The sequence below is a fragment of the Amblyomma maculatum genome, chromosome 1, assembly GCF_055883805.1.
Source record: "Amblyomma maculatum isolate TAMU_Amacu chromosome 1, ASM5588380v1, whole genome shotgun sequence".
Classification (NCBI taxonomy): Eukaryota; Metazoa; Arthropoda; class Arachnida; order Ixodida; family Ixodidae; genus Amblyomma; species Amblyomma maculatum.
The window spans coordinates 80,736,151-80,754,096 of record NC_139344.1 but is presented as its reverse complement, the minus strand read 5'-3'; the positions used below and the strand labels follow the sequence as shown (position 1 = coordinate 80,754,096).

The following is a 17,946-nucleotide window of genomic DNA, read 5'->3' as shown; positions in this document are numbered from 1 at the left end:
CTGGACAAGATCAGATTTCCTTACTCCATGAGTATCACAGAAGTGTTGGCACTCCAAAATGAAAACAGTGCTAACAAGCCTTGATCCTATTTCTCCTGTATCGTTCTTTCTCTTTTGTTGTTGTTGTTTTTTGTCATCGTGTTCGCATTTCATTAATTCTTGACATCATTGTCGGAAGAAAAGCGGTGTATACACTGCATATGCCACTCGAGCTCCGGTATTATGCCGTATAGAGGGTATATGCCAAGCGATGAGAATGACTGTATGCAGTTCAGATAAAAGAACAGCGGGAACAGATTGACACTGACCCTGCCACTGTGGTGCTGTGGTTATAGGGCACTAGATTGCTGTACCCAGGGCTGATGGATAGAATCCCGGCCGCGACGGCCACTTTTCGATGGAGGCGAAAAGCAAGGCGCCCGGCCGTGTGCAGTGCGATGTCAGTGCACGTTGAAGAACCCCAGGTGGTTGAAATTTTTGGAGCCCTCCACTACAGCCTCTCTCATAGCCTAAGTCGCTTTGAGACGTTAAACCCGATAAACCTTGGTCTCCCTCACAGGTTTCTCCTCTCCATTCACGCCTTTCTAACAAATAGAACGTTCAGTGTGCGCGTCCATGGAAAGCCCTTTGGTCACTTCCCCTTAAACAAAGGAGTGCCCCAGGGCTCCGTTCTCGCCCCTACATTATTTAATGTGGCCTTCATTCCACTTGTTCGAGCCCTAGAGACCATCCTTTTATACGCGTGCTTGCGTATGCCGATGATATAACCTTATGGTGCTGTCACCCAGATTCGTCTGTCCATCAGGCGGCCCTCCACCATGCGCTGGATGTCTTGACATTTCGCCTCCCTCCTTTAGGTCTAACTCTTTCGCATGCAAAATCCTGTTTCATTCGCACGGGAAATAAAGCTGGCTTACGGAAAGCTCCCACTATGAATTTTATGATGGATAATATCCCGATTACTCATGCACAAACCGTTCGCATTCTTGGTCTTCTTCATTCCTCTGAGACTGGCACCCCGTGGCTGACCGCCATCCGCAAGTCCGCTCATGCTACTCTAGGTCTGATTCGTCGCATAGCTATGCGCTCTCGCGGCGCGCGTGCTCACATGGCCCGCCAGTTTCAACGTCTCACCCGCAGACAGTGGGACTCCCTTGAGGCCATCAATCGTGAGGCTTTGCGTGCCGTAACATGTCTCTCCCGTCTAACACCCATACCAGTACTTCAGGACTACGCCCAGCTAAATACGCTCAATGAACTCATTGATCAGTGGATGGCAAACAGAGGTCGCAAACAGTCTTTACAACTTCATCGTTTAAAGACACTACCTCCATGGTCGTACTGCCAGCTCACGGACAATCGCCCCACTGCTTCCCCGTCGGTATCATTCGCACATCTGCCTGAAGGGCGCATATTATATACCGATGCATCACATATTGCAGAGCGAGGAGTTACTTCTGTGTATAGTCCCTCTCATCCGCATCTAAACATTCACGTGACTATACCACGGATATGTGCACCCTTCTGGCACTGGAACTTCAAGCCATTTTCAATGCCATTTGCTCTGTTCAAAGTACCCATGTTCAGAGCGCATACACTGGATTCGCGGCCATGCTCGCGATCCACATAATATTCAAGCGGATGCTATGACGCACATAAACACATCAGACGATCTACCACCTTCCCCTCTTCCCCCAGATCCGTTCCTGTCCCACGTTTCCGATTCTCAAGTTCTGCGCCAGCGAACACGCGCTGTCATTCCTCCGTGTTCGCACCCTCTCCCCCGTAATCTTGCTCGGCAGGAGGAGGTATCAGTGCACCGGATTCGGGCAGGGGCGGCTCGACCCCATCTGTACGACATTGTTGGCGTGATAAAGATCTGCCAGTGACTGACAGGTGCCCTCACTGTGACACTGCACCTGAGATCTGTGTCACTTGTGGACGTGACCAGCAACAACTCCAGTTAGACAACGGCTACTCATGAAGGTGGGCCTGCGGTGGAACCGCGATTGTGATTACGAGAAGTGGACAGTGGACAATCACTACACCGCCAACCTCTGCGAATACCTAAGCGCAACTACTGTAGCGCAACTGGACTTCACTCCTTCTTTTAACTTTCTATCTCCTGCATCCCATTCCCCCTTTCTCCACTTATGCCTTGTGGCAAACTTTTCGAAGAAAAAAAGAAATAAACCAAACCAAACCGGATCAGCACAGATGCTTTCTTTCTCAATGAGCGGCTTTGTAAATTTAAAAGTCGCGCCGTTCACTAGTGATCAAAGAAGCGGCTAAGGCACTATTTATTGCTAAACAAAGCAGATTAAAAGCGTTTCGTTTCAAAAATAACAACGAAACATTTAAGACGTAAATTTTTTTTATATACGGTTTCAAGCACTAGTTTTGAGCAATACGTTGGAGCGGGAATCGATAGCTGGCTAATGCAGCAAAAGCGCGACCGAGCGGGAAGGCGGGGAGCTTGCTGCTCAGTCTGCACACTTGCATTCTACCGTAGCTAGCAGGCAGTTGCTTGTTGGTTGCGCTCGCCACCTAACGCAACTTCAGGAGTAGCTTGTGTATGATAGTAGCGCTATAAGGCTAATTTCTATACCGCTATTCCGGGGTTAGCGCCGATCATCAGGTTTTGCGATAAGCCTCCCTGTGTGCACCATGAGCTCCAAACTGAGGTAATCGCGTCTCATCAATCGTTCTTAATGTGTGCACGTGTCTAGCTATATTTACGCGCCAAGTTTGTGCCGATACATGACTGCTGGGCACGCATATTTTTTTCTAAATGCTAAATTCGAGATTTGAAGTCCTTTCTGAATTTTAAATATCGCCTTTTTGCGTGGAGAAGCACCATCAGCTGCAAAACATTTTGAGAAGCGGTCGTCGTCTTATCTGTGCCCTCAAGGTGTGCACTTATAGCGATTCTTTCGCTGTGATACATGAGTGGACAGAAACCTATGGACTTTCTGGGGGCGGAAAAGAGTTGCAATGTTGTTTACGCTTGTAGTTCTTGTATATAACTTAGCTTTCTGTTTCTCAAAGTGTAATGGCAGGTACTGGGTAAGTTCTCTTTTTCCGACTTTTTCGATTCTGACAGGAAAGGAATGCTGTTCGGGATGGGAAATCCACTTCTCGACATATCTGCTACTGTGGACACAGAGTTCTTGCAAAAGTGAGTCAATGCCTATCTCTTATAGTGTATATGAAGCAATTGTGCAAGCTGGGAAAATTCCCATGCAGAAATTCTCTCAGCGCTGGCCTTTTTTGATTGGCTGCATAAAACTGCGTAACAGTTTGCCACGATAACAGCGATTATATTGGTACTCTCACGGCTTGTCCGTTAGGGTAGAAAGTGCACCAGGTACAGCAATTGTTAGAAATTTTTTAAACAGAAACTTGACCTCTCTTTGGATGTAAATGAATGCAAGCAGGGTGGCAGTTTCATCGAAGACCCTTTTCTCAAGCGTTGCACACCTGGAAAAGCGGGCAACAGGCCAGGTGAAAGGTTGTACACATTGGAAAACCGGTGTGTACGGCTGCACTAGGGATCGAACCCAGCACCTCCTGAATGCAAGATAGATGCTACACCACAGGACCCTGAAGTAAAACTTGTTACTGGGCTAGTTGGCTCATGATTGTACGGGAGGAAAGTAAGCGCAAAGCAGACGAACTCAAGACTGGACAACGCGCTTACCCTGTCTACCCAGCACGTTGTCGTATCTTGTGTTCTTCTGCTTTGCGCTAACTTTTCTCCTGTACGACCACAAGACAGCAGCCTCAAGTATGTTTTTCTAAGGCCATTGCCTAAATTATACATTGACGAAATTGTAGCATGAGGTGATTTTTGTTTGTTTAAATAGATATAAGTATGCTGAAATGAGCTTTCTAAATTTGGTCTCAACTGAACAAAGTCGGCATTCTTGGCATGAAAGTTATAGGTAGCTAGATGGCTGTAGAGTGTGAGTTAGTCATGATGCAGTTAGTCAGGGCATGATCACACAAGGCTGCCACATTACATTTGGAAAAAAAAAAAAGAAAAAGAAATCTTTCCTGTCATATAGTAGGAGTTGCATTAGGCCACAAGAGAACAACAAAATGAGGAAGTCAGGAATGCAATGAGACAGTGAGATTGTTGCATTAAGACATTGCTCCATTATTATGAGATCATTGGTGCAGACAGAGAGGCTCCACTATCTCGTCAAACTTTCTATATTGGTATGCCACCTTTTGCTGATGGTTGTCACCACTTTATTAAAGCCATTCTTGGTTAAAGAGCTTTTCATGGTGTCTAATGAAGCTAAGGATGTTTGTAACTATGACAAGCTGCTGTGAACTCTGAAAACTGTGTACGTATGTCATTAAAATGTGTCATTTTTTGGCTTTCATGAGAGTTCAGTGGTACTTGCATCACTCCTTTCATCATGCTGACTATATCACTGGAGGTCCTCTTGCTCCTTTTGTATTCCTACATGGTCACTTTTTCTTTCCTTCCAATCCAAAACTGTTTTTATGAAACTTTTGCTGCCTTCACAGTTTAGCACTGTGTTGCTAGCAGCAAATACTCGTTCAGTTTCACAGCCAAATGAAGCACTGCAGCATGAAGGTGTAGTCTAGACAGGAACGCCTTTTTCTACTTCCCTAAGGAAACCAACTCTAGATAGGGCTCCCCTGTTGCTCTAGCCTTTTTTTGTTTGTTTGGTTTTTTTTTTTGCTTGTTTATTTAGTTTTATAATAATCAGTTTTTTGGGAACAAAGAGCTATTTACGTTTTTGCCTTATGGCCTGCTCCATAATTTCTATACGTTTACTTTTTCTTTTATGGCAGCAGTATTTCGTATTGCAGCCACTTTACCAAATCCAACAATTTGTGCATTTACTAGTACACAAAGTGCTCTTACAAGCAACCTTAGACAATTAATTGAGCATAAGGGTTTCTACATTTAACAAAAAAAAATGGGAAAAAAGAGCATTCTGAAATGAACACCGAAGAAAATTCATAAGTTTTGAGAAATAAAAACCAAAAAGTCCAACCCTTTGTTATAAGCTACATGTCCGTCCGAACAGTGGCAGCATTTCATTCGTGATATCAGCAGGTTTAGGTATGCATGTGTGCCATTAATCACCAGATTAGTGGTTTTCAAGCCTAAAGAATAGAAAGGCATCAAAGGAGGGCAGCACCGGAGATAAGCGAACAGAGTTTGCATTCAGTGGCACGCATTATTCAAACACTTCATGCTCTTGTCGATAGAACGTGGGTTTGTTTGGCTTCGCAGCTGATTTCAAAGCATCTGATCAACTTGGTTCTGTTGTAATATAGGAAAATGTAAAATTTAATTATATATACTCCTTCTCACAAAATATCCGCAGCACTGCAAAAGGCAGAAGGACCCCGGTCCAATCGGGATCACGCGCACTAAAATAGGCAATTGTACTTGCCTCTCGCGCCCCAAATTGGCGGGGGTGGCAGTGGGAGCACAATTCTCTATTATAGTGCGCAGGGGCGAGAGGCACTTAAGAGCTCAATTGCAAGGGCTCCTCTGCCTTTAGCAGTGCTGCAGATATCTTGAGATATGAAATATTGGTCAGACATTTTCTTTTCATTGTGTACCCTGATTTTGCTGAGGAACAGAGCAAGGCAGGTAATTTAGGTTGTGAGAACCTTCTTGCAGGCCAGCCTGCAACTTCAGAGTTAATCTCTTTTATTCACTTTATCTTTAGGTACTCTCTGAAAGCTAACAATGCCATTCTTGCTGATGAGAGCCATACCTCGCTGTAAGTATTTGTCTCCACGCATTTTACTTTGTCAGCCATAGAGCTTTGTTTCCAGGTTCACTGAACGTGATAGGCGACATGATTGCATTACAGGTATACAGAGCTTGTGGAAAAGTATGACTGCAGCTACACTGCTGGAGGTGCAACTCAGAATACTCTGCGAGTATTTCAGGTGTGTATTAATCTGTCTGCCCAGTGAACTGGTCTTCGCTTCCCTGCCTTTATTTTATTTTTTTAGTGCTTGCATCATAGCTCATCATCCATCTCGCAAGAGGGCTTTATCTGCCAGCTCGCTTTTTTTGTGCCGCATTTTTTCCCAGTTGATGACCCCAATTACATCCTGTCTGCCATCCTGGCAGGATGTGTGCTAGCGGCAGTTTGTAGCAGAGATGGTTTTCCGTTGCGTGTCGGAATGACCTCCAGCATTCTGTTTCATTCTCTTAAAAAGGAACATGCTTGACCTGCTTTATCCAGACGCACTTTGTGACGTGGAATAAAGTGCATTTGTGCCAGTGTTACTTTGTCGTTAAAGGATATGGCACAAATTACTTAATTAGTCACTCCTTAACGTGCAAGTGCATGTAGAAACTTAACCATTCATGTTTCTAGTTGTAGCTCACAGTAAATACCATCATTGGTGTCGCTAACGAGTGTAACAATAACTCTCTTCATTGTGTTTATTTTTTACTAATAGTGGGTGGTGCAAATTCCTGAGGTTGCCACATTCATGGGCTGCATTGGCAGGGACAAGTTTGGTGGCATTCTTGAGCAGAAAGCCAGAGAAGCTGGTGTCAATGTGAGGTACCAATACTCGGACAAGGAGAACACAGGCACATGTGCTGTGCTGCTGACAAACCATGGAAAGAGCCGGTGGGTCCCTCTTTGAATTTTTTTTTCGTCATATTTTGCAAATATAGTAACCTGGCATCGGAATACCCGATACAGCAAGGTGAGGTTTGCATGTACATGCTCTCAGCAAGGCACAGCAAATATGCGTGTTCGAAATGTGTTGAATGCATGTGGTGCCCACTGCAGTAGTACATAATATATGGAGCCCTTTATGAATGTGCAACAGTGCAATAGGGAGTCCATTGCAGGTCTCTATGTGCCAATTTGGCTGCTGCGCAGCTTTACTCTGTGGATCATCTCAACAAGCCTGAAAATAAGGCCCTGATGGAAGAAGCTACTCATTATTACATATCGGCAAGTGATCCGTGTCCTCGTAGTGCATGTGTTTTTGTGGCTGACATGAACTCACCCTGGAGCTTTTGTTTACAGGGATTTTTCTTGAATGTCAGCCTGGAGAGTATACTGACAGTGGCCAAACATGCGTGCAGCAACAAAAAAGTTTTCTGCATGAACCTCAGCGCACCATTTCTATGCCGTGTATTCAAGGACAACATGATGGCTGCTTTTCCATATGTTGACATCATCTTTGGAAACGAAACGGTGAGGTTTCAAATTTCTGTGCCAACATGCACAAGTGCTCCAGTTAAGTCGTCTGGGAAAATCTCAGAATTGGCATAGCCAAGTTTTGTTGCTTCTTCACATTTTTTGCTCTGCTGCTTAGATATTGTACTTAGTGGTAGTTTCAACACTTCGCGTGGATAGAGGCATCAAAATTTTGGCTGCAAGGAACTCTGTTATTAGTGTAATGTGTTTACATTGACTTATTGTAGATAAGAATGCAAAAGTCACTACCAAACAATACATTCTGTTTCTGAAACCACAAAACCTAGAGCTATACGCCACGAGCATGGCCTGTGGGAGCATCACTGAAATTCCTGTAACGGCAGCTTCTGAAAACAGCAGTGGAGGTGGCTGGTCACACTCCCTGGCGTTAGCACATTTACTGTGCCTGCATTTCCACCTTGTCGCAGCCACTGTCACTGTAGGTAATGGTTGACATTTTTTTCTGTTTTCCAGTGAAAGATTTTCCTATAACTATAATGATGAGAGGTAGATTGTTGGCGTTGTATGAGATTAGCCGCATCTTCAACGTCGCTACAGTAAAGGCCCATTGCATGCATGTGCTAACTGCTTGCAGCAAGAGAAATGATAACTAAAAAGTACAGTTGATTCTAGTTTCTTCTTTCTTTTCATAGCACCCGTATACTGTATGTGCTGTGAAGCCCAAACACGTTAACCCAGTGTCTAATGCTTGTCTGTCATCTAGCTCAGCAGCCGTGTGCCAATGAGCGTTGGCCTCCACATGCCCTGGTGCAGATATCAGTTGAAAGCTTTGCTGTTGTCAAGCCAGTGTAGATATTACACCCTTGGACATAGTTCAAGAATTTCAACAAAACGGTCTGATGCCTAATGAAATTGCATTCTGTGGTACCTGCTTAGCTCACTCATTACTGATACCTGAGCAGACTGAACAAAGCAACGTGAGTGGGACGGAAGATTTTTTGGGGGCGGGGAGGGGCAGTATTTAGGAGTACAGCACCAAAAGCATTAGACCAGCTTGTTTTTAAAGCTCTTGAACATGTCACTGGAGCTAAACATATCGGAGAGCGTCACTGTCCAACACCTTAAGAAGCAGTTAGTGTTTATTTTCATTTGATTGCTATACTTTTAACATATAGCTTTGGGTGGTAACGTTTCGGGCTCCTAACTGCTGCACCACAGGTAGTATTGTCCATATAATATTTCCTGCAACTTTCTGTCACACTTTTTGGTGGGAAGCAAAAAAAAAAGGTAGCAGCTGTACAGAGTGGTTGATTTTTGACACTTGTTAGGAGTTGTGATTCGGAGTTCTTGTTAATGCAATTGTAAATTTGGTCATTGTGTACGCTTGGCACTTGATGTTCAATTTCTTATCTAATGAAATTGCCGCTGAAGATCTTGCTCTTCTTTGTTATACACTTAAAGGCTGCCACAGTTTCTGAGAGGCTAACAAACTTGCAAAATAACCCGTCGCTGTGGCTTTGCGTCGTTGGCTACTCAGCCCAAGATTGTGAGATTAAACGATGACCAAAGTAACCTCATATCGACAGAAGGGGGATGCAAAAAGCTTTTGTCCCTGTGCAATATGTGGTGCACATTAAAAAAAACTTGAATGGTCAAATTTAATCCGGATCCCTGCACAACAGAATCCTTCACAGCCCATGTGCAGTTTCAGCATGTAAAACTTCACATACCACTCCTCCCCTCTACTAAACCGAAAAAAGAAACTTAAAATACTAGACAGAAAACAAACAAGGTCGCTACCTTTTGAGAGTATCCTCTGCAATAAAAGGTACGATTTTCTGTGCTTCGAGCATCATTAGCACAATCGTGTGCTAATGTTACGGTGAAGTCTGTAAGCGAAATAAAATCGACGTCTACATAATGCAAGTACCTAGCCGTTTAGTAGCATGCATGAATGAGTCAACAGCGCAGCATAGTGCGGCACAGTACATGGCATGCAAAGGTAAAGAGGCTGCAACCAATGAAGCTTGTTTTTTCCTGTAATGTAATGTTGTTCATGCGTAGAAGCAAGCAAATGCTCAGGCAGGGTTAGACAGAAGCTTATCACATATCCATGCTAGTTTCTGTTTTCACAATTTGTTGCAATTCACATCCTAAACAAAGCAGTGCAACTATTTCTACAGGAAGGGAAATTTGGTTTCACAGGGCTAAATCCACCTCTGACATTAATAGTATGCTCAGCCGATTATCACTCAATTCGATAAAGACTGCCTATAGTAGCAGGCACATTTGTCAAGTTTTTGTTGGAGGAGGAGCAAAAATCCAGCAGATGGCAGCAAGCAAGCAGGAGTAGCCGTGACGCTGATTCACGAAAGCGACAAGCGGCGTAGCCATTGTGCCCCCATAGCATATTGACAGCCTTATGATGTCATTGATTAAATGTACTGTCAAGGACAGAAGAAATGCTAATGGTGCTAGTAAAACTTGGATAGTGAACTGATTAATTGCTTGTAAGGAAAGTGAAATAATTAAGTGGTTGATCCTCAGTTGCAAAAAGCTGTTGCATGTCACATGTGGAGCCACGCTATCGGTAAACTTCCATAGGTAGCAGTGGACCTTTTTTCAATAACGTCCGGCACATTTGCGAAGCCTCGTCTTGTGCTATTTTTTACGACTATGCCAGGCAAAAATGTGGGAGAAGTTCGCTGCACATACTTTTCCACAAACAATGTCCCATCAGTCCTCGACACGGCGAACTGCTGCTCAGCATCTAGTGCTAGCAGCAGTTCTAGCATCTAGTAGGCCCTTGGAAATGCATACATTGTCCTTGCCTGCCCTCGCATAAAGTGAGAGATTCGATCAAGTTTGCCAGCATCCTTTTTTGATTAAGTGTAGGAGGAAGGTGTGTGAGGGTGGTCCACAGATGACTTGTGAGTCTCCGCACAGGCTAGTTGAGGCCAGTCCTACACTTCACTGCTTGGCAAATAAGCCCACACCACAGTTTGAAAGAATGCCTGCAGAAAATATGCGAAAGAGCCTAGATAACCTGCCTCGTCAAACATATTTAGTCTGGTGGTCACAAGAGGGGTGTGCTGCTGGAAAAGGGTTTGTCTTATTCTTGTTTGCAAACAAATTATGGTCATTTTGCCGAGTATTGAAAGTTTATGACAAGCCTTGAAGCAATCACCACACTCCTGCTATCATCACCCATGGCCCCAAATTATGCAAGCTTGAACCCCTCAGACTCCGTGGATCTTGAGCTTAGTATTACTAAAATTTTAGTGGGCGCTATTTGAGACTATTTACATGCCGTGGAGGTGAAAACACATAAACACCCTGCATGCTAAGCAAAGAAGGATTGCATCATTGCATCAAGTTTGGTAGAAAATCATGTGTGTACTTTTTTCGATAAGCTTTTCTCTGTTTTGGGTTATGGCGTCAGTAACGCCTTTTCAACTGAATGAGCTGTATGGAAGACATGGCAGGCTTGAGATTTGATTGCTCATGTTGAGAAACAATCTCACATATGTTTAACATATAAGCCGAAGGCTCGATAGCTCAAAATTGTGCAAAAATAACTACTTTAAATTTTTCAAATACTCTTTCTCTGTCGGCAACAAATCATCAGTGCTCTGAAAACACATGCCTAAATAAATGTTATTAATTCCCTACAGATTTCTCACCATTTATACGTAGAGTCAATGTATAACAAGAACTACGATCTTATTTCGGACTGAAATGCTGTTGTCATCGGCAGTTTGCAAACGTGTAAACTTCTCCTCAGCAATATTTAAGCAGGAGAAGCGCACCGTTTATTGCCATATACAGAAAAAGTTATCGCAAATAAAAGAGAAACACAAAATACATTGAAATGTTCTTTACAAAATGAAAAAGGTGCTGAGCATCTCTAAACTCAGTGACTCTGTAACGAGCCATTAAAATGCCATATTTACCTTTAAAAACAGGTATTCTATTATCACCTTATGCGGCCGATGCACTATCTAAAACCGTAATACTCGACCCTGCTACACCATACGTTTAAATCATTTTCTCTTCATATTCTTCAAACTTTATCTTGATGACGATGATGCCCAACACCCGTATCAGGTAACAGTAATGAGCCTTCTCGTCAATACATTAGTAATAAATTTCTTCATTTCGTGATTTTACTGTGGCGGACTACACGGAAGCGGGCAGCATGTAAGCATGAAAATTGGTTTGTAGATTTTATCCGAAAGCATTTCAGGCTATGAGAGACGCCGTAGTGGAGGGTTTCGGAAATTTCAACCGCCTGAGGCTCTTCAACATGCATTGATAACGCACATTATGCAGTCCTCTGGCTTTTCGCCTCAACCTAGATGCAGCAAATGCCGCTCCTGGGACTGAAGCAGTGTTTTTTGGGTCAGCAGTCGAGCACCATACCGGCTGGTCCACCGCAGCGGCTTACATGCATGAAGCGTCATCCCAACTATGATGCTAGAAAGACGGGCGTCGTGCGCTTCGCGAACCGCTTAGCGTCCGCACGCTACAGCCGTTCCACACATGCGGGAGACATACGAGGCGGCACTAGCGCGACAATGCTTCATGCAAACGGGAGCCCTCTGTCGCCGTGACCATAAGCTGCGAAACAGCTGAACGTCGCACTTGAACTTTATCAACCGTGTTATGTGTCTACTCGGGAGCGAAGGAGAAATCTGTCGTCACAGTGCATACCCCCTTAGCAGTGGCGTGGGCGCCGTGGTGCGGCTCGCAGCCGCTCCGCCAATCGGAGCCGTGGGCCGCATATTTTTGACCGCGCCTGTACTTGATGGTGTATGCTGAGGGAATTACATTACTTTGCTCATTTGTGCACAGTAGAGTGTTGCAGGCAAGGAAAATTATTTTGTGCTGTTCTTTCATGATTACTGTTGTCTCTATGAGCTGTACAAGCATGCACTTCTCACTTCTGCATGGCATTTTGAGCAGGAAAGCATCGAGCTATCTCAAAGCTCAAAGCAGATTTAGAAAGAGAATGTCGAGTTCTGTAAGTGGTATAATTGTCATTTACCTGGCTTTAATATTAAGAACACAAAGCTTTTTAACAGTGCGTTTCCTTAAAATTATTTTAATGAAAGAATTTTAATACTTCTAAATTTGGCATTCCTGGAATTATCAATTCTGCTATATCAAGCAGGAAAAAAAGAAGTGTTGGCTCTTTTTGGGTTGTGTTCTGAGCTGCGTTTGGTTTTGCAAAGAGAAAAGGTGGCGTATAATTATAGCACCTGCACCAAGATACGTTTAAAGTGTGAAAATGTTGACTTTTTTTTTTCCCCTTTCTGAACAGGAAGCAAGGGAGTTTGCTGATGTTCATAATATGAAGGTGAGTCACGACTTAGCTTTTCTGCTATTATCCTTATGCAAAATAGTCACGTTGTCATTAACTTTTCAGACCAAAGATATTACTGAGATTGCCAAATTGATAAGCAAGTTCCCCAAGGAGAACAAGGAATTCGAAAGGATGGTTATCATTACCCAGGGTGCCGACGATGTTATTGTAGCTCAAGGTATGTGTTGCTTCCATTCTTCCTCTGTGGCCAGACATCTGGATAAAATTCTCTCGTGAAAGCGCGGTGCTGAATACACCTGTTGGTGCAATATCTTGCACGATATGTAGCTTCTATACATAGAGCTAAAATTCTGAAATAGACTTGTGTTATCGACTTTGCCGAGTGTCCATACTGTTGTCACCATCACCAGTTACAACCTTTCGCTCTTGAAGATGACATCTTAGTGTTGCCTGTGTGGAGGGATTCTTTAATGTGCACTGATGTATTACACAGGGAGGAAGGCTTTTGTGTCCTCCATGTTGTGACAATACTGTTCTTGCCACTGATTACGCAGGTCACAGCACTCAGAATTTCCCAGTCACCAAGTTGGAGTCTGATGCTATTGTTGACACCAATGGAGCGGGTGATGCCTTTGTTGGAGGTAGGTTTAAGCGTGAGCACATTAATTTGATAGCTGATGAGATTCGTCTCTCTTGCATGCACTGAGGGGCATTGAATATCAAACTGAGCACTTGTTTTTGTTCTTTTGCATATTGTACAGTGTAGAGGTGCTTTCATGCCCATGAGGATGCTGAAATTTAAATAATAAAATATATTATTTTCATTCGGCAGTGTTGCCATGCATCAAGAATTTTCTTCACCACTTAGAGACCCGGAAACACGAAGTGAAGCACTAGCTGTGGGATGAGGATAGAATTCTAACTCTACCGGAAAAAGGCTTTGATATAAGGCAGGGGAGCGCAAAAGGCACTCCCCCCGCCCCCTCCTCTCCCTTGTGCCCTCCCCCAACACAAACACAAATCCTGCCGACGCCCATGGCATAGGGCCAGACTTGTGTAAAGAAGCTTGTGTAATAACGCAATCAAAATGCAACTGTGTGAAACTCTTTGTGGCTAACTGACCTTTATTTTGTTTGGAATAGTCCATTGTGACCTTTTGTGTGCTAGTCATGCTGCAGAAGCAGCTGCAGAAACACTGTACAAAAATAGAACAAATCAAGCATACAGCAAAGTCTGCGCAGATACTGCCAGCAATTTCTGTGCTTCCTGTGTAGCCCAAGAAACAATTTTACGTCTCTTTAACTGGAACCAGTTCTATAATACCGGTTTAATGTGGACTTTTCGAAAACATTAGTACTTTTTAAACCTAATACACCATCCAGGCTAGAATATTTTGTCTAGTTCCCAGAAATGAGAGGGCCCGTGAAAAGCTTTTCTGCTAAAATTATAAAATGTGCACGAGCAATATGTGTCCCATCAGTCATCACTGCAACGCAAAACTTTTTAAGCTAAATTTATTAACACTGAAGATATGGGCGATAGAAAATGACGCTCCTCCTGTGCCCCCCTAAACTCAGCCCACACCAGCGCACAAGAAAAAAAGGAAGTCAAGTCACCACAGTGCCCCGTCACGCCCGCATATTTTGGGGGCGTCCAATGAGCGGGCGCACCCAGCAAGCCCATGCAATGTCACATGGGAGGTTTACACGCGGGGATGCGTCACCCCAGTTGCTCACGAGCGGTCGCCAGAAGCTCTTTTTAAAAATTATTTTTGAGTTATGCACTCCACTCCAAGCTTTCAAATTTGACTTGGATACTCATAAGGACCATCTCCATGGATTTCTTGCATTAAAATATTACCGTAAGTAGCATTTCAGGGGCCCTTTAAGAAATGTCATGTTCCAACAAACTTGACGCATGCATATAGTACTGTTTTCATCTTTTTTAGTTTATTTGTCTGAGTGTAGCTTCATCTCTTACATAGCTTATAGCACATTCCCTCATCAGAGAACACAGCATCCATTCAACTCTAGTGAAGCTAAAGGTGGCAGAAAATAGTGTTTCGCTGGAGTACAAACCCTGCCCTTGTCCTAGAAACACTTCAAATACATTTATACAGACTCGTAATCATTCAAAGGGGCGAAAAAAATTATTAATACAGAGTAAACTGCTTTGCGACATCTGTAGTCTTCATAGTAGTTCCCAACCACTATGTGGACAAAACTCTGTGACCGCAAACTATTCGGCAGCTCTGGAGAACAAATTTGCATACACAACTAAGTACCCCTATGTATGCAAATTTCTCAGTAAAACCTTATTTATTTGGACTTTAAGAGAATGAAAACAAAAAAAAAATGTGGGAATTTGTATTTTAATTTGATCAAGAAGTCAGGTCTGAACAGATGGTGGCACCGTGCTGTGTTCTTTCATTGCGGCTAACATGGTAGCTGTCTGGTGCATCTGAAGTGGATACAGTAAACCCTCGTTAACTCAAAGTTGTGAAATCCGGGAAAAATTTCGAGTTACGCAAAATGCCGAAAATTTCTGGCGACAATCCCTGGCGACCCGTTTCACGCCGCTGCCGCCAACACCTGCCGTTGCAGCTGGTGCACACTGTAAGGAGCGACAGGACTATGCGACAGAGAGGCGCATTTTCAGCGTTGCTTTGTGACTGCCCCGTCATCGTTCGGTCAAGGGGAGTACAGTTACGCTATATCCCGTTTCTAACACTACACAGCTTGAAATACAGTAACACTGACTAAATTTTTGTAACGCATCACGTTTAAAAAAAAAAAAAAAAGGTTGCAGCGCAGCAGTGTGCTGCTACACTGCAATGCATACTTGCATTACAAGCAGCGACTTTCTTTTGCTCTTTTCGAAAATTAATATTTAGCCACACTAGCCTTTTTATTTTCCATACTACACTACCAAGCTTTTACTGAATTGTCTTGATGCGCCATCATACGCACGGATCAGACGAAATGAGCATCTGCAGGTTCTTCGCTCAAACTGGATTAGAAAAACATTCGCTCGCAAAAAAAAAAGCCAGGATGGAAATTGAGTAGCCCAAAGCCTTGTGCGATTGGCTGCCTCGCGAGCTGCTTCCAGGTGACACGCGAAATTTTTTAAAAACCCAGAACCTGAGCGCAACAGCAAGGAGCGAAAATGCTCTTGGCCCATCGACGCTCCACTCACAAGGGGAGCTTTTGTAATAAAAGCAAAAGAATTCTCAGGAAAAACTGAATTTTATTATTTTGAAAGGAAGAACTGGGTAATGCTTGCCTGCTTTGCGGCCCGACAAAAGCATTCTCGAGCTGCTGAACGCATCGCATAAGCCTTTGGTCGCCGCCGCTGCATTCAACTGTGTTGCGGACACCACATACACAACAAAAATCAGTCAACGCTTTGTGGGCATAGCGCGACGAAACAGAACCACACAATCACTAAATCGCTCTTGCCGGTATGCACGTGCGAAGGGCAGCTGACCGAACCTCCGAACCACGCTGAACCAACTGCCCAATAAGACCCATCAGCCCCCGCGTGCGAGTGGCGCTCACATGACTGCTCCCAAGGCAAGAAACGGCTGCGTCCGCGGGAATTTTGTATTCACTTTTTTAACGTTACCACGTTCGGCAGTTAGTATAGGAACAAAGCGCTCGCTCGAAGCTCCTATCACCTTTCGGCAATGACCTTTGCCTTAGGTCCTTCCGGTCAAAATTTCGAGATAAACAGGAGCTAATACATAGATAGTACCTATGGGAGGTAAAGGCGCGGCATGGAAAAGTTTCGACAACACAAACTCGCATATCTCTAAAAATTGGTTAACGAGGGTTTACTGTATATATTTATGACTAGCCACAGCGTCAGAGACTGTTAATTTTGTTCACATCAACTTAAGGCAGTCTAGTTATTTTGCAACATATTACAGCAACTCGCATTCTTTGGTCTTGTTTGATCTGGTTTTAAAATACTTTCAGAATAGAAGTCCAACAACCGGACACGCCTTATGTATGTACGGCAATGGCAGCGCTGCTAGAGCCAAACTGGTTGTTGGTCCCTGTTGTAGATATCGCCAGATTTTAAGTTTATTCCTTCATTTTATTCTTTTTCGAACTGCTCTAGTACTACTATGAATTAGATTTAACAAAATATATGCATTTTAGTGAGTGTCACGCTCTGCATGTGACCTAGGCAGCGGGGCAACTGCATCATGTTCCATACTCGCTAGATATCGTGTTCACAATATTGGGGTTTGCAAAACGTTGTATACCATTGAGAAAACGAGACACTGTACAGAAAAATTAGCGTTCAAACTGTCCTGCTGTGTTTCTAAGTTCGGCAGCCGGGTGCCAGTTAACTTGGGGAGGGAGCTTTCTAGTGATGCAAGAAAAATGAATAGTTGAAAAAGTCATTAGACTGTCCCTTTAAAGGTGGAATTTTAAGGGTCCCCCAGGTTGTTGTTGTTTTTTTTAACTGCTTTGCAACACAAATTTGCAACTTTCCAGATTTTGTCACATAACCGGTATTCCGGTATTATTTTTATTGAACACTAATAACTGTCGGCTAAACTGTTTGCAAATTCATGACGTTTTGCTTATTTAAGTTCACCATGTTTGGTTTTTAAGGGCACTGTCCTGAGCATGTCACTGTGCATGCGCACTTGTCACTGCAGGTTTCCTGGCCATGTACCTCCTGGGAAAACCTGTCGAAACTTGTGTTCGCTGCGGCATCACAGTGTCCGTAGAAGTTGTCAAGAATTCTGGCTGCACACTTCCAGATCGGGAAAGCATCCGTGTCGTTTAAATTAGCAAAGCAGCTGGTCCGACATTAGCAGTTTTTATGCAACATTTCTCTCTCTTTTTTTTTTTTTTGCATAGTTGATGCAGCTGGGGACCATCAGCAGCACAACTGTGTTGCTAACTATAGCAATAGCCTGCTTTGGAGGGTGACTGGCTGCTTACATGAGCCTGTTGCCACAAAAAGTATTTTTACAATAAAAAAAAAACTGCTTTTGTACGTACAAGCCTTCCTCTTTTCTTTTAATAAGAAATAAGATGTGCACATTGAAAGTTTGTGGAACTGCCAAAGAGTGGCATACCACTTCTGTGTGATGCTTTTTGCATAAATATTCCCACCAGAGTTGTGGAAATGCAGCCAAGAAGCGAGTGGCAATGATGGAATGGGGTCATGTGAGAGAGTTGCTTTGTGGCTCGCTTGGTGATGCACGCAGGGAATGGCCCCCAATGTTACTGGTGTCAGGATGTCTCTGCGAGAAGGTACAGGATCAGGGCTGGATTTAGGAACAGTACTTGGAAGGTTTGGTTAGGTTTAAAGTCTCAAAATGACCCGAGCTATGAGAGACTCCTCAGTGATGGGCTCCGGAACTTTCGAACACCTGTGGTTCTTTAACGTGCACCGACATCGCACAGT

At 43.7% G+C, this 17,946-nt stretch overlaps 1 protein-coding gene across 1 annotated transcript; it reads left to right on the top strand.

The window, feature by feature from the left end:
• The first annotated feature begins 2,448 nt into the window (after window positions 1–2,448).
• Adk2 (Adenosine kinase 2) lies at window positions 2,449–17,539 on the top strand. The gene is made up of 11 exons (XM_084588451.1): window positions 2,449–2,684; window positions 3,104–3,178; window positions 5,724–5,777; window positions 5,871–5,949; window positions 6,472–6,647; window positions 6,875–6,980; window positions 7,056–7,226; window positions 12,514–12,549; window positions 12,619–12,733; window positions 13,071–13,157; window positions 17,189–17,539. The coding sequence occupies exons 1-11, from the start codon at window positions 2,668–2,670 to the stop codon at window positions 17,317–17,319; spliced, it is 1,047 nt and encodes a 348-aa protein (XP_084444577.1). The 5' UTR covers window positions 2,449–2,667; the 3' UTR covers window positions 17,320–17,539.
• The last annotated feature ends 407 nt before the right edge of the window (window positions 17,540–17,946 follow it).

Coding starts and splice junctions, on each gene's coding strand:
- Adk2 (XM_084588451.1), top strand. Junction 5,950..6,471: donor ATACTCTGCGAGTATTTCAG/GTGTGTATTAAT, acceptor TTTTACTAATAG/TGGGTGGTGCAAATTCCTGA. Junction 6,981..7,055: donor CTACTCATTATTACATATCG/GCAAGTGATCCG, acceptor TTTTGTTTACAG/GGATTTTTCTTGAATGTCAG.